General features: G+C 33.8%; 1 protein-coding gene across 2 annotated transcripts in view; it reads right to left on the bottom strand.

The window, feature by feature from the left end:
- LOC106055129 (uncharacterized) overlaps window positions 1–15953 on the bottom strand; it is a 100077-nt gene that overhangs the window by 65885 nt on the left and 18239 nt on the right. For both annotated transcript variants that reach the window (XM_056010084.1, XM_056010085.1), the window contains exons 18-35: window positions 15405–15640; window positions 14844–15066; window positions 13914–14096; window positions 12873–12968; window positions 12352–12675; window positions 11059–11199; window positions 10387–10509; window positions 8839–9051; window positions 7726–7937; window positions 7055–7102; window positions 6640–6811; window positions 5783–5936; window positions 4002–4159; window positions 2962–3156; window positions 2200–2409; window positions 1539–1674; window positions 1063–1206; window positions 479–630 (exon numbers count right to left, since the gene is read on the bottom strand). In XM_056010084.1, the coding sequence (XP_055866059.1) occupies window positions 479–630; window positions 1063–1206; window positions 1539–1674; window positions 2200–2409; window positions 2962–3156; window positions 4002–4159; window positions 5783–5936; window positions 6640–6811; window positions 7055–7102; window positions 7726–7937; window positions 8839–9051; window positions 10387–10509; window positions 11059–11199; window positions 12352–12675; window positions 12873–12968; window positions 13914–14096; window positions 14844–15066; window positions 15405–15640 (3120 nt within the window). The remainder of the gene's footprint in view (window positions 1–478; window positions 631–1062; window positions 1207–1538; window positions 1675–2199; window positions 2410–2961; window positions 3157–4001; window positions 4160–5782; window positions 5937–6639; window positions 6812–7054; window positions 7103–7725; window positions 7938–8838; window positions 9052–10386; window positions 10510–11058; window positions 11200–12351; window positions 12676–12872; window positions 12969–13913; window positions 14097–14843; window positions 15067–15404; window positions 15641–15953) is intronic.

Raw genomic sequence — 15953 nt, 5'->3', positions numbered from 1 at the left:
ACCTTGCGATCCATGGGGCAGATGATGTTAAGGTCACCTGCTTCTACGACCAGCGTTTAACGAGCAGGGTGTCATGAGGACAGCACAACAACAAACCATCTTTACTTTCCCCAACTGAAGTCAGGTACCCATTAGAGTTGGATGGACTTAAGGGTGCCCTAAACATTGAGATTAGAGAACTCTAACTTCTTTGTGCACTATGTCTAGATCTATATCTTTTTTTTATGGTAACAATGGGTCCAATGAAATTTAAGGATTTCAGGAAATTTCAGGAAAATTCCCATCACTGTAAATGCCCAATGACAGTGACCTTTTAAAAGCTTTAGAAGAGGAAAAAAATCATGATGACCCTTGAATTAGAATGATTAATTTAGAGCAAATGGTAGAAAGAGAAAACATGTAGATGCACATAAAATGTCCAGACACACACAACACTTGTAAAAATAAATAAAGTATTCATTTCTGAGAATGTCTATACCTGTCCAAATGAGAGAGTTTCTCCTAGAGCACTCTGCACACCAGTGACAATAAAGTTGAATTGGTCAGTGTCTTCAGCCTCATCAAAGACAAGTGACCCAACATTAGGTAGCAGCTTACTAATGTATAAGTTCACAGAGTTGAGGTCATATCCTGGAGTGTCATTAAACATGGTTTAAAATTAGCTATATGGTCATAGTTTAGAGATTAGTAATAGGTTAAGTCAGTCTTTCCCAAACTGTGCTCCCGGTAACCCTAGTGTTCCACATGGCCTTAATTGGTAATATTTAATAATAGGTAATAAATAATTAACTAGTAAGCCAACATGTGAATTATGCTCTCTAAAAATAAGCAAATTGTTCTGCTAACAAATTTCCAAGATAGACATGAAAGAAATCTAAATGACGAACTATTGCATAACCAAAAAGTAAGATTTCGAGTACTAATGAAAACTTAAATTTATTGATTGAAGAATGTATTAATGCATTCAAAAGTTAACAATGAATTTTTAAAAATAATACTAAAATACATTTTTTAAACTAGTGTGAATAAACAAAAATATTTTTTACTTTTTAATAATCTTACCATTGCATATAATCCTCAGTACATCTTCCATGGACAGGAAAAAAAATCTTGGGAATATATGCCTGCGCTTCTCCAGGTGGTGTAGCAGAGCTTTACGGCAGACTTCAAGACTGTGTCTCATGTGTTCCAGAATTTGAAAAATGTCTTTGATGATAAGAAAAAATGGACAAAATCTTTAACTTGAAATATAAATAGGTCTTGCTTTGATCTAGAAAGTAACTAAGTCAAGATAAATGTTTATATACTTCTAGAAGGAATTATTTACTATCCTCTGATAAACAAGACTATTTGAAATTCATTACAGAAAGAATTTCTTGGTGTCCATTAACTGTAACTTAATTATGAGGAATGGAATATGCATATAAATTAAATTAAAAAGCATCTACTTTATGGCTTAATCAAATTAATTACCCAGGTTCCAAATGTCTCATCCTTACTTCTCCCCCAACCAATCAATAGAAAGAACCCGTACTTACTTTTTCTATTGCAGCACTGCATGACATTTGGATTTTTTTCTGTTGCCCTCATTAGGAGCCTGAAGTCCTTGTTCACATTAGAAAATTTGTGGGCCTCTTGGGGCATGGCCTGCCGGACTTCGCTGCTTAGGAAAACCTGAAACAGCAAGAAATATTCTATGTTATATGTGCCATATTTGCTAGTTCCCTATAGCTTTGACTCATTTCAGGTTATGATTTTATAGACTTTTTCCTTTCCCAAAAGGATGTTTGGATAAGAGAAGAAAAATGCTTTTTGGCTACCTATCAAGGGGCTGGAGTTTGAATCCTGTCTCAAGCTCCACTTTCTTTACTGAGCACCTAAAAGCAGCACAGAAACCTTCCCCCAGATACCGCTTCCCCCAGATACACCCTTTCCCCCAGATACTCCTTTCTCCCACATCCACAAGAGAGATAGGACCATGGTGCATTGAGCATGCTATAGCATAAGAGATGCACTATAAAAAAGGAATTTGTTTTTTAATTTACAAACCTCAATCATGGATGTAACATGAGTTAATATTACCTTGCTACCCATGTTCTCATTTATACTCATTAATAAATCCTTAAGATCAGGAGTTAAAAATGGTCTCAAACATTAAACTTATAACAAACGAAAAAATATTGTATACAGTAAACATACTTCTTCCATTTCCACCCACATCTCCTGGACCTCCAGCCAGATCTGAAGAGCTCCTTCAATGGTCTGAAGTTTCTTTTGCCACTTGAGCACCTCATCCTGAAACGAGCCTGCAGAGGAGTTGGACTGCATGGCCTGCAAGGTGATCTGGTGGTGTTCCAGCTCATCGAAGATTGGATCAGTGTTGGTTAGGAGCTTTAAGCTTCCAGAGTCCTACAGTTACAACCATGAATGATTATTATTGTTTATTATTATATTATTTGAATTTTTAAAAAGTGCATGAGATTTTATAACTTGCATGGATCAATCAGAATCAATATTTCAGGTTAAGACTTCAAGAAAGCTTTAAGCTTAAAGAAAGGATGGTTAAAAAAATATATAATATATATTTGATACATTTAAACAATAAATATGTCTAGACCAGAATGAATATATGCCTAAAATGGAATGAAAAGATATAGAAATGAGAAAAATGATACTTTTTACTTCAGTAATCTGATATTAATTGTAATACGTAATACATTGTATATACCTACAATAAATATGGGAGTTGAAGGATGGATAGATTCATAAGCAAAGCTAACATACATTGCATATATTATGTTTAGTCAATTTTTTTATTCAATTTAAATTGAGATAATTTAATTATTTTAGTTACAATAACAAAAAATATAAAAACTTGATTATTATTATTTTCTTTTAAATGTTTAGCTTAGTATTTTTACAAGCATCAATCATGGATTTACATTCATTCATTGGGCTTACCTCCCCTAGATGTAGCAGAGAGGTGGGCAAAGAGGAAGCACTTCCCCTTTTATTCTTGCTGTGGCCACTTTGATTGCTGGTACGGCTAATGGCGCGTACATTTTTACTTGGGCCCACTGCTCCTGTATTTGGGCTTGAACCAACTGGCGCTCCAATGAGATTGGCATCACCCTGGCTGTTTTCACTTTGGCTGTCCTGATTAATTAGAAAAAAAAAAAAAAAACAGTCAAAGAGGCCAAATTGTGAATATTTTAAAGCCAGAATAAGAATTACAAAAATCAAATACCAGTAAGGCATAATTTTATGTTTGTATTAATAAACTATGAGATTTTTTAGGAACTCCATAGGTAGATGAAAATTATTTTCAATGTAAACTTAGTTTAAGATCTGATCTAGGTGCCTCAACAACCTTTATTTACTGGTTTATAAGACTAAATAAGAAAAAAAAATCATCTAAGCATTTAACATAGCCAATGAATGTGATTTATCAAAGATAAGCATTATGGTATCATCAAGAAAATTGGAAAAAAAACTACAATCTATATCTATTTATCTATTTATATCTATATATATTTTTTAAAAGTGTCACATTTATTGTTTAGTTTTATCATATTATAAGCAAAATTATCACTTGTTTAGCAGCAAGTAAGCATGACTTAAAACCCTTACTTCAACATAACTTTTTTTGCCAAGTGCTATTAAAGAATGAAATGGGTTGCCTGAATCAGCCAGGAAAACCAATGACTTGGCAGAGTTTATATGCCTTCTCTTTTGTGGTAGAAGATGAGCATGTTTCTCATACAAACTTGAAGATGACTGTAAAGTCAAATTCTCGCTTTAAAAAGCCAGCCGCATACGTGGCGTAGGTAAGTTGGGTACATTGCAGATAGGACTGTTTCTTCTCTTAGCTTTTTATATGTTTAAGACATTGATTAACATGCAGGACTAGGTTGACCTAGGGGAACAAGTAAGGTGTAATCATCTTCTTTTTTTGAAGCAACGTTTGTAACTTATAACATATGGTAACAGTAGTGACAAACCTGATTGGCTTCCATGAAAGGAGCTGTTTTAACATGAATGTGGTCCCTTAGTTCAAATATTTTGGCCAGCCAGATTTCTTCATAATTTTTCAGTGCAGTCTCAATAGCCAAGTCTTTGACTGCTCTCAGAACAATGGCCCTAACATCATCTACATGCTCTGATAGAATGTACAACAAAAAATGTAATTGTAAGAATGGTATTTGAAATTAAAGTATGTTTTACATACACATACATATTTAGAGAAAACAGTCCTAATCACAATTATAGCAATGAAATACAAACTTTATTCATAAAAGACTTTAACCCATTGGACCCTCAGTTACCTCCTCTTATTTCTCAGTTTCCTGAGCTCTTACAGACGTTACTGTTAGTTCCAGGTAAGGTGCACAAAGCTGAAATATCAGGCTGTCGGGTCATGGGTTTTTACACCAAGACAGATAAAATGGGCTGGTGAGCTCTAAAGGTTTTAAGTCATTTATTTGTTGTTTTTTTTATTATCAAGCTCTTCTACATAATGGTTGTCATTAATTTTTTCATTATGCATCTAGATAAGGTATATATATTGTTATAAACCTGGTGGTGGCACAGATGGGGGTAGTGGAGTGAGTGTAGTCAGCCGACGCAAATCGCCCCAGGCCAGCGCTAGACGAGCGGTCAACCGTGACGAGTTACGACGGTCGGCCGAGAGGAGTGTCAACATGACAGTTCAGGAAGGATCGGCGTCGTGAACAGAGATCAGGAGCATCACGAGGGATGTAGTCATGTGACGAAGCTAGAAACGTTGAGTGATGTTCCGTCCGGTTTGAGAAGGCCAGTAGGGACCCTATATAAGAGCGGAGGTGTCGCAGTCAAGACAGTGCGGAGAAAAGGGGTTCACGAGAGAAGGTTCACGACAGGGGCTCAGAACACGGTCAACTACAGCACAGTTCAACGGTGTGGTTCTGTACGAAGCATTACGACGGTTCAGTGCGGAGTACTGTCAAGTACAGTTGAGACGACTGGCGTCTTGATCTTGGTCTGCGATCGAGTCCGACACAACGAGCCCAGTGTGTGAAGTCAGTCAAGAACAGTTAAACCCAGTGCAAGCCGGAACGAGACGGAGAGGCCAGTGTAAGAGTTGATACGGTGGTACGGTGTTGCCAATTGGCTGTTATTTATTCAACTATTAAAGTGCTACGTTACTTTGGAGCCCTGAGTTGTCAAGTTCTTTAGGTTGGTGGTGTAAGGTGCAGTTTGCAGAGAGCCTGGATAGTGAGATTCGTTATAATATAAAGTACATTGTAATGTTTTTTCATGATTTAGAAAGGTTGTAGCAAAGTTGTAAGGTTCTTGGCTTCTAAACCCACCAAGTAAATTATGTCATATTCATAGTGCCTTGTGCCTACATTATGCCTGTTAAGAGCACAATATAAATTAAATTTTTATTTATCATTACTAATATTAGTTTCGGAGTGTATGATGTATGGCACTTAGCATAACCACACAACATATTTAGTGACTTCGCCAATAGCTTGTTTATGTTAATAAGATTTAGCTTATATTAGGACATAGTGACAATATTGATTTAACATTGTTCAAGTTATTTGAAAGTCAGGACTTACAAGACAAACCTATTACAATAACTATAGGGATTCATTTATTTTTCTTATTCTAGACATATTTGTTATATTAAATAAGTAGGTTAAAATTCCATCAACAATCTATAAACGAAGTGCTTTAAAATACAGAAGCTATGAAACAATAATCATCTTTTATCTTTACTAAGTGCCATGAAACCTACGTTGCAAGCCAAGATTAAGAAGCTCTTCAAATGTCATCCTTTTCAAAGAGTCATTGTCCACAGTGAAGACACCACCAGTTACTCTGACCAGCTGTTTCCAGTGCCTGGTTCGAATGGCCTGGTTACTGAGGTCCTCCACAATCGGAAGACATTCCTAGTGGAATATAAATAAGTTCCTCAATTAATAAATATAACCTGAAACTTTAAAATAGGTGTAGAAATGCTAAAATGATCTATAGCTACAAAGTGTGTTTATTGAAGTACATGTTTGAAGATCCAATATTTGTGACATAATGTGATAAAAATAATGTAAATTTTTGGGACATTGTGAGGTACATGGTACTTTAGGTGTGTAGGTTAACAAACATTTCAAATATTTAATTTTATCAATATATTCTCACTGTAAAGGGTATTTTTATTGGAACATTAATCACCATCATAATCAGATTTACAAAAGCAAAGTAATGAACATTAGAACAAAAGTAAATTCAACTGAAAATAATGGTTAAATTTTAAAGTTATTGCTAGAAATAATTCTCATTGAGGAGGGGAAGAAAGAAAGATTGCACATTTTTACATTCTCTTGAGTCATTTTATTTATTAAAATCATGAAAGTTACTTTGGTTACATTCTTATTTTAAATTACTTTTCAATTGTGCATTTTTTCTGTTATAATCATGATCTATTTGCTCTGGACCAATGTCTTTTATAGACTCATGGGGTGAGAGGCATCAGTGAGGAGATTTCCATACTGCCTAAATAGGCACTCAGCAAACAGCTTGAGTCCTGATTAGAACTGATACTGATATGGCTAAACATGAGTTTCATCACAAAAAAAGATGTTGGCCAATACTTACCTGTATAGTTGTGATGGACTTGTTCATTCCCATGTACACATCCCAAGTGAAGACTTCATCTGGCAAGGCCCTGATGAGTTCTAGCTGTTTGCTGGTCTCCTCTCTCAAGTAAGCTGTGTTAACTCTCTGCCACCTCTGCTGTTTCCAGTTCGTCTGCTCCTCATCTATGATTCTAGGAACACATGTAAGAGAAGAACATTAATGTAGGACTATTAGATTATTATAACACAGTATCAGCATGCACCTAGTCAACGTTCCCATACAGACTTATTGACACCACTACTTTACACATACAACATTTCTATCCCTTGCTCTGAATATGACAATTATGTCAAAAACTACATTTAAAGTTTAACAAAATTAATAATTGTTATTGAGCCAACAAACTACAAGATTGTATTAAAACAATAAATACCTGAATGTTTCCCACACTAACTTTAAGTTACTCAATTCTTTTCTGCATCTAACAAAAATAAAAAAAACAAATAAATCAATAAATTCTCTAAAGTTACTAATCATGGGGAGGGGATAGTGTTCATGAAAAAGGACTATGAAGTTCAGTTTTTTTCTAAGATATAAATAAAAAAAATCATTAAGGTGAGTAATATGATCAACACCTCAATTTTTTCAATTAGTCAAAATAGAAGCATTGTAAATGTGTTATAAAAAGGATTACATGCTATGGGACAAGACTTTTAGTTCTTGTTAAGCAATCAGATTGGAGGTAAGGTGGCCGAGTGGTAAAGCGCTTGGCTTTGGAACTGGGGGGTCCTGGAGTCGAATACTGGGATTTTTAATTTCAGGATTTTTAGGGTGCCTCTGAATCCACCCAACTAAAATGGGTACCTAACACTAGTTGGGGAAAATGTAAAGGCAGCTGGTCATTGTGCTGACCACACTGCACCCGAGTTAACAATGGGCCACATAGACCACAAAAGGATACTTTTAGTAATCAGAAATACTTTGTCAACATTTAGTACAAAATCAATTACATATTTTCAAGAATAAAAAAATGACTTTTTGGTAACAATTTATTAATTTAAAATCTTAAACAAGGAACTCTTTAACTTAAAAAAATAATTTTACTTTGGCAGGTCAGAAAAGTTGACTACAGAGGATTCTAGCAGCTCCTGAAGCTCAAAAAGATCCTGAGCTTGACTTTCCAAGACAGCTAGTCTCTTGCTGTACTCATCAATAGTGCTGTGTGCCTCATTGATATCACAGTTTCTTTGATAGATGTCAGAGTTTTCCAAATCATCTGCCAAAATCATAACTCTTTCAGCAAAAGCCATTAGATCCTAAAGGAGATTTATTTAAATAATTATATTTATTTTATGGGTACAATTTTTGTTTTCTACAGCAAAGTTGAAATTTCTTAATTTATAAAATGAAGGAAACAAACATTTTTCATATATATATATTACAAGTATCAGAATGAACTTCATAATTATTTTTTAATTTCAAAACCTTTCTGAATAATTGAATTATAATAATAATGGCAATTTCTTTAATAATTTAATACAAAATTATAAATTACAGCTTGTTTATTTGGTTTACATGTTTAAATTTGTTTTCAAAAGTGTTTATTAGGAATGACAGAGCTAATCATCTAATCTGAAATTCCAGTTTAATTTTCTAAGTTTATGCTATATTTAACTTTCTACTTTGCTAAAGTCTTTTTGAGTTTTCTGTACTTTAATTACATTAGTTGGATGAATAAAAACAAAAGTTGAAGATCACTGATGTTAGCAATTGTTTAAACTATTCAGTTATGTAACATATGTTTATAGCATCAAATTAAACTAAAAGGCAGCCTACTAAAGCCAATCAGATCTGTAGCTTATCTCTTCAGCATTTTTATGTATTTATGAGCTTTTTTTGAATGTTCAGAGCCCCTTTTTACATAAAATTTTGTTATAAGCAATTTTTTAAATAAAATTAAATGTTTGATAACAAACATATTTTCTTAACTGTTGAAAAAAAAACAACACAGGTAATGCAACTTTTTAACTATTATTTAGTTTATGAGAATAAAATGGTATAAAATGAAGTATATAACTATGTTTTTTTATAAATTATTGACAAAAATGTATTTAAACTTAATTTCTTGACGATATTTTACATTACTTTATTTTAGTCAATTTAACGCTGGAACTTTTTTGTATTACAATGTTTGGTTTTAATATATTAAACTCTCACCTTTGTAATGCTGACTGATTCTTCCTGTATCCTTGGACCCAGTCTTTGCTTGGCTAAAGACACTTTGGTTTTAAGGTTATTCCACCTTGATGGTGCCCCATTAAATAGATGCTGGGTCTTGTCAGGGAGGACCTGGCCATATTTCTTCAGCAGAACTACAGTTTTATTCATTGCAGCAAATTTACCCTCCATTTCAGTCTGTTGAGCTGAGACCTACATTAATGTCACATATGCATTATTAAGGAAGATTATAACAAGGACTGAATATGTTTACATTATTCATAAAAAAAAATTATTTTGATTGTAGTTGTTGTTATAATTTGGGCTTTAATAGGGGGAATTTAAATGTGAGAATAAATTTACAACAGTATCATATGGTAATCAAAAATTTATGCATGGAAGTGTGGTGGTTTAATATTGGCGTCTGAACTTGGGTTTCTAGGTTCGAATCCTGATGAAGACTGTGATTTTTTATTTCAGGATCTTTGGGCACCTCTGAGTCCACCCAGCTCTAATGAGTACCTGACATTAGTATGGAAAAGTAAAGGCATTGGTGGTTGTGCTGGCCACATGATACCCTTGTTAACCTTGGGCCACAGAAACAGATAACCTTATTATCTGAATGTAAAGCCATAAAGTCATTTCGATTTCAGTCAATCTGTTTAGTATTTAGCAAAATCTTGTCTACCATGATTTAGATCATCCAGAAGATGTGTTTAGTTCCATCAATTACGAGATCAAAATTATTGTTAAGTAAAAATTAAAAACTAAATTTCTTTGTCGCTATTTAAAAATAACATAGTTCTGTAAGTGATATCCAAATATATGGAGCAATGAAAATAGTGAGAAAGGTAGGGAGTATAAATTCTTTTATTAAAATATTGTTACGATTCTCTCTCCTAATCACGCATTCTGTAAACACTGCTAAACACAACACAGCACATCTAACACATCAAGAACTTGACAACTAGAGCTCTGGTTAATCTGGTACTTTAATAATGAGTGAATAAGTAGAAAACAGCCAATACGACACAATTGGCAACACATCAACAACTAAAATGTTACATTGTACATCACCGTACAAAACTCTACTGTCTCTATCTCTTCCTGGACCCGTACATTACATTTGAGGACTCAACCAGGACCAACTTCATGGCCGACTAACAGTCCCGGTCTCCGGTCTTGAACTGCCGCTTTCTTACACACTGTGTCTCTGGTTCATGCAGGCTTATGATCACATGACCATAACACGATCATATTTGTGTGTAATAGCAGTACTGTCCCTTGTCCATCGACAGCTGTTGATCTGAGTGATTTGCCTGAGTTCACGTGTGTCAACTGAACCTACAGTTAACCATATCGCACCGCCAAAAGGGTTATAACAATATTTATAACTGAATGCGTTCAATGGCTATTTGTTTATTTTTTTAAATATATAAATCCTGACTGTAATCAATTTGTATATCCTTCACTGAAAAAAAAAAAAAAACTCAGATCCAAAAGGATGACCAGAATTGAACAAGAATATCTCTAGCATGAATTACATACTTCATTGAATAGTCTCATCATCTTCATAAAGCTGGCTGTGTCTCTCTCCTCTCCAGTGATCTTCTCAATTTCTGGTTCAATTCTCTTCAGGAAAACATCCAGTCTTTCTAACAAGGTAGCCACCTGAATTTAAAACATGAAAAGTACATAATTTTTGTTTTATTAAATGTACCTATTTACATATTTATTTAAATAAAATCAATTAGGCTAGTATTTAGCAACCTAATAAAAAAAAAAAAAAAATAAAGCTAAATGCAATTTTAATAATTATATTAAAATCAATTTTGAACTTAAAATGATGACCATGACCATAAAAAGGTCCCAAAATTTAAAAATTTTAAAATCATTTGGTCATTTACATAAATCTGTTCATAAAACTGTGCATTTAGTTTGTTTTTTTATTGTCCATCTCCAAGAAACAATCAGATTCCCTCAGTGGCTTCAATTTCTCTCTAGCATTTTTCATTTCTGGATATTAGAAGTCATTCTTAAATTTTCATAGAAAGCAATATAAAGTGTTTTAAAATGTTTCTTTTTCTTAAGTCAACTATTATTTTGTGAATAAAGTTCATATTTACAGATTTAAAAAAAAGCATGCAGAATGCTGAATTTCAGCATTCAAAAAAGTGTTAATCTTGTTTATGCACTATAAACTTCTTTCTATATGGTTACCTGCACAGAGAGATACTCTGTAAATGTCCAGATCCACTTAGCTGCATAAGTCGTCAGTACTTGTTTGATTGGTTGAAGGTCAACATTAATCCAGCCAACACTACGGTAGTCTTCCAACTCTGAGAGTTCATCTCTAGCAGTCTGGAAGTAGGAAGGTTATACAAAGTTTATTAGCTCATGTGATTAATAATTGCAGTTTATTTGAGCTTGTTTGAGGTCAACAGGATGAATAGTTGGATAGATAAATAAATTCTCTTGGTATATCTTGCTTCCAATTGGTTTCAAAATGTGTAATAACTAGAAGTATAAATGGAGAAAGCTCCAGTTGTAATAAGCTCTAAAAGTTCATCTCTAGTGGTCTGGAATGAGAACGATTTTCAAAGTTTATTAGCTTGCATGAATAATAATTGCAGTTTATTACTATCTTTGATGGTCAATAGGTTGAATAGTTAGATAAATAATACATTCTCTTGGTTTATATAGAATGCTTCTAAATGTGTCCTGACTAGGAGTGTAAATGGGCAAAACTTTTAATATACTCTTGAACAAAATGTTTAATTCTGTATCTATTTTACATGTTTCTTAGCTTAATCCCACAGTGGCTGGCAGGGTTCAAACCCCAGACCATTAAGATGACAGTCTAGAACACATAGCAAATAATCCGACAACTCAAATAGCCTCCAACCTCCCACTAAGAGGTGAAAGGTTAAGGCAGATATATGGTGCCTCAAAACTTGGAACTTTAAGCAGCAGGAGCAAATCAGTCAATTCATCTAGTAAAAGATTACTTTAATTCCAAGACCTTATTTCCTTGTAGTATTAAGGCTTCAGGAGGCAACCTCAAGAAAAATGAGTTGAACCCCTTTGGGCTTTGGGACTAATAACTATGATATGTCCTTCAACAGCTCCATCAAATGTATTTGACAATCAGAAAAATAAAAACAAATAAGCAAGAAACAAACAGAATATATTTATTTTAATGTTGATGAGCTTTCTTTCCCTTTTAAAGTCTTTTAGATAGAAAAACATTGAACAAAAGAAAAAGAAACAAATTCAAAAAAACATAAGCCAAAGAAATTTTGACGTGGTTGGGGGTTCAGTTGGATTCTAGTGATCAACTAGACTATTGACCAATCATAGCTGAAAAAAGAAAAAGAAAAGGACACAGCACACAGTTGAATATATGTCATACAAATAAAAAGTACCTTAGACAGACTACTAGTAATTGACACATATAACAAAAACACTTACTCTATAAATAACTCTAACTGGCACACATAACAAAAAACTTACTCTATAAATATCTATCTCCTGATCAAACTCATCAAGGGAGGGGACATTACTCGTCTTGCCTTTATGAGACTTTGGTGCTAAGAACTGTTTCTCTGCATTTTCCAAAGCCTCTGCTGTGATGGCACTTCTGGCAGAAGATGTCCTGGAAGAAAGCTTTTCAAATCTTATTCCCTGATGAATTCCTTCTCTTTCCTCTTTACTTCTCTGGGCACTTCTGGCACGGATAGGGTTTGGTCTGAGGACACCATTTAGGAAGTCTGTGAATGTCTGGTTCACATCTTGTTGCCATAGGAAGGAGTACTCTTTGAAGATGTCCAACAGTTGCTAAGTAATAAAATAAACAGAGCATAGACTATTGGCATCAATTCTATCATTGCTAATTAATAAAATAAACAGAGCATAGACTATTGGCATCAATTCTATCAATTTCCTTTACAATAATAATGCAGATAAACTTATGAGAGTAGAAAGAAATTGAAATATATGCTAGCAGGGACAAATACATTTTAAAAAGTCTGTACCTTGCATTCCTCACTGTTGTCATTAACAATTTGGTTGATGTTGACTAATAAATCCTTCACCTCTTCATCTTGGCTGATATAGTCTTCATAAGATCCCTACCAAAGGAGATACAAGATACTGATTACCAAAAAAAGACAAAAAAAAAAAAGATTTGTTCCCTTACAATGAAATCATTGAATAAAATTGATCTATCTTATGTAAACATGGATGACAAAGATTATTATTATTATTATTATGTGAAAAACAAACTGATATTCTCTGGCACTGCCAGGGTCGAGCTTTGTTAGAGAGAAACAAAATTCATTGTAGTTTCTAGAACAGTGTCCATCCAGTTTTCTGGTGATGTAGCAGGTCTGTAGGAGTACAGCCCATTAACAGGCAAGGAGAATATTCTTAGGGATGTTAAGGGCCCTGAAGGTATCTGTGAGGTCAGTTGTCATTATCCTCTCAATTATGCTTGTTATTATTTTTAGAACAAGAATATTTCATAATACATAAGACCAAAAAACTTCTCTATCAAAAGACTAAAATATTCACATTTAGGTATTTCCTATCAAAGCATCAGCCAAAGGCAGGCCTCATATTTACACTGAAGCCAGGTAGTATTGCCATACTCTTTTAACATAAAAGTTAATGGACTATCTGATGGGGTAAAAAATTAAATTATAAGACAATTCATTCATTACGTATAATACCTAAACATAGTGCACTTCTTCCATGAAAAACAGCAAAATAAGAATGGCACTAATTATATTTTTTTATTGAATAGTTTGATATAAAACATATAACCTAGAACAGTGTTTCCCAAACTGTGTTCCACTGTACCCTAGTGTTCTGTGAAGCCTGAATAGGTGTTCCACTAACTACTGGAATTATTAACTAGTGGGCCACCATATGAATTAATCTCTCTAAAAAAAATAAGCAAAGTGTTCCACTAAATACTCAGAATAAGCGAAGTGTTCTGTTAAGGAAAAAGTTTGGAAACAGAACATAGTTTACTGGTCATCATACATTATATTGCAAAGCTTTATTGTTTTCACCTTAGGTCCTAACATCTTGACTAATTTCCCTCGAGCCAAATAACTTTGCAGCCAAGTCTGAACCAGCTCCTGGACACTGACAACTGAGGTGGACTGGTCAAGAGGTGGTCGAAAGTCAACATTGTTCTCTATCAGCTCCAGTCTGATGGTCAGAATGGGAATATGTGTCACTTCTGACATTTCCTGTAGGAAATGAAATTAGATACAAAAATGTCATTCACATTTTTTTTCATTTTTTTATGTCTAAAAATACCAAATATTACATAATTTTCTTCTCTTCACATTTCAATCAACAGTAAAATTAATTTAACACTGTTAGTTTAGCCTAGAAATGCACTCCTTTTAAAACAGTGATGGAAGATGAGCCAGTGGATATGCTAATTTTGTTTTAACATGTTGATATGTTTATATGTGAAAAAAGGATTGGGCAAGTGTAATTCAGAGTGACATTTAGGACCTAAAATTAGAAATTGGGCTTACAAAAATAATTAAGAACAAGGTAATTCATTCATGGAGGCATGGCGGCTGAATGGTAAAAACAGTTGGCTTCTGAACCGGAGGGTTCTGGGTTTGAATCCTGAAGACTGGGATTTTTCATTTCTTTATCTTAAAGAGTGTCCATCCAGTTCTAATGGGTACCTGACTTTAGTCTGGGAAAAGTAAAGGCGGTTCGTCATTGTGCTAGACACATAACACCCTAGTTAACTTTGGGCCACAGAAACAGATGTCCTTTACATCTTCTGACCTATAGACTATAGATCGCAAGGTCTGAAAGGAATATGGTCAACTTGTCTCACCAGTGATCTAAAATAATAAATTTATTAACTTTTCTCAAATTTGAAATTTGCTATAACTTCAATTACAAAAAAATCCCATTTCAGATTTCTAATAGAATGGATATTATTGATGTGATAATAAACTATCATTTACCTCGGCCAGGTTGGCTTGCACCATTGTGTTCAACATAGTTTTCAAGCTTGTCAGACATGCCAGTTTTAGGCCATCTAAAATGATTGCATCAATGTAGTCAACATAATCTCTCCAGGCTGGTGAAGCTTGAGAAATCTGGACAACTTCATAGGATTCATTCATTAAGTTGTGAATTCTGCTAGAGGCTGGGGCAACTACTGCCTCAAAACTATCAATCAATTTCCTAAGAAAAGCAGAATATTAAAAAATAAAAACAAAGCTCACAATAGGAAAAGCACCACACAAAATGTGTCATATGTCTAAATACTGCAAGATTTATCTCCCTTTTCTATAAAACAAAATTATTTAATTTCCACAAATTGATTAATTTTTTTAATTTATTCATGATTTGTCTTTGACAAGAAATAATTGTGCAAAATTTCAATTGTGTAAAAGACAGACAGACAGAATGAGTAAATATAAACTTAGTAAAAAATAACAAGAATTTAAGTTTATAAAAATCTGATGAGCTAATTAAGATATTTTAATATGAATAAGTTTATAAGCAGAGTTTAAACTCACTTATGCATAACTAGCAGCTCATCCATCATGTAGGACCGTGTTTCATCCCTAGCACTGAAGACATCAAGTATCTCTTTGGACCAGGAGTGGGTCATCTGGATGATCTCCCTGCAATTGGTCTGGACAATGTCTAAGTTCTGATGAATGTCAAGACACACTGTGGAGTAAGCAATTTCAATGAAGTCTGCAGACTCTTTCATTTTCCAGGTCAATTGATGTAGTCCTTGCTCTAGCAGCTGCAGAAGGAACATGATATGATAAGGTTTTAAAATAAATTAGAATTTGCAGGGCGCAAGACAAACAAGTTAGAAAAAGAAGAAATTTCTAAATGGCATTTTTAGTAGGATGAGTGGCTGAGTAGTGTAAGTTGCTTGGCTCCTACCAAGGAGGGGAGAGATCAAAATCCATCTTAAGTTGAATTCTGGACTTTTTTTTTTACCAAATAGGTAAATATAAAAAATATAATAATAAAGACACCCAAGTGAGAATATCTATTAGAAAACTAAACTGGGAATGAAATGTAATGTAAAGAAACATTTTTTTTTCTTT

The sequence above is a fragment of the Biomphalaria glabrata genome, chromosome 14 (genome assembly GCF_947242115.1).
Source record: "Biomphalaria glabrata chromosome 14, xgBioGlab47.1, whole genome shotgun sequence".
NCBI classification, from domain to species: domain Eukaryota; kingdom Metazoa; phylum Mollusca; class Gastropoda; family Planorbidae; genus Biomphalaria; species Biomphalaria glabrata.
Note: the sequence above shows the minus strand (reverse complement) of the source record. Positions and strands in the feature narration are given on the sequence as shown.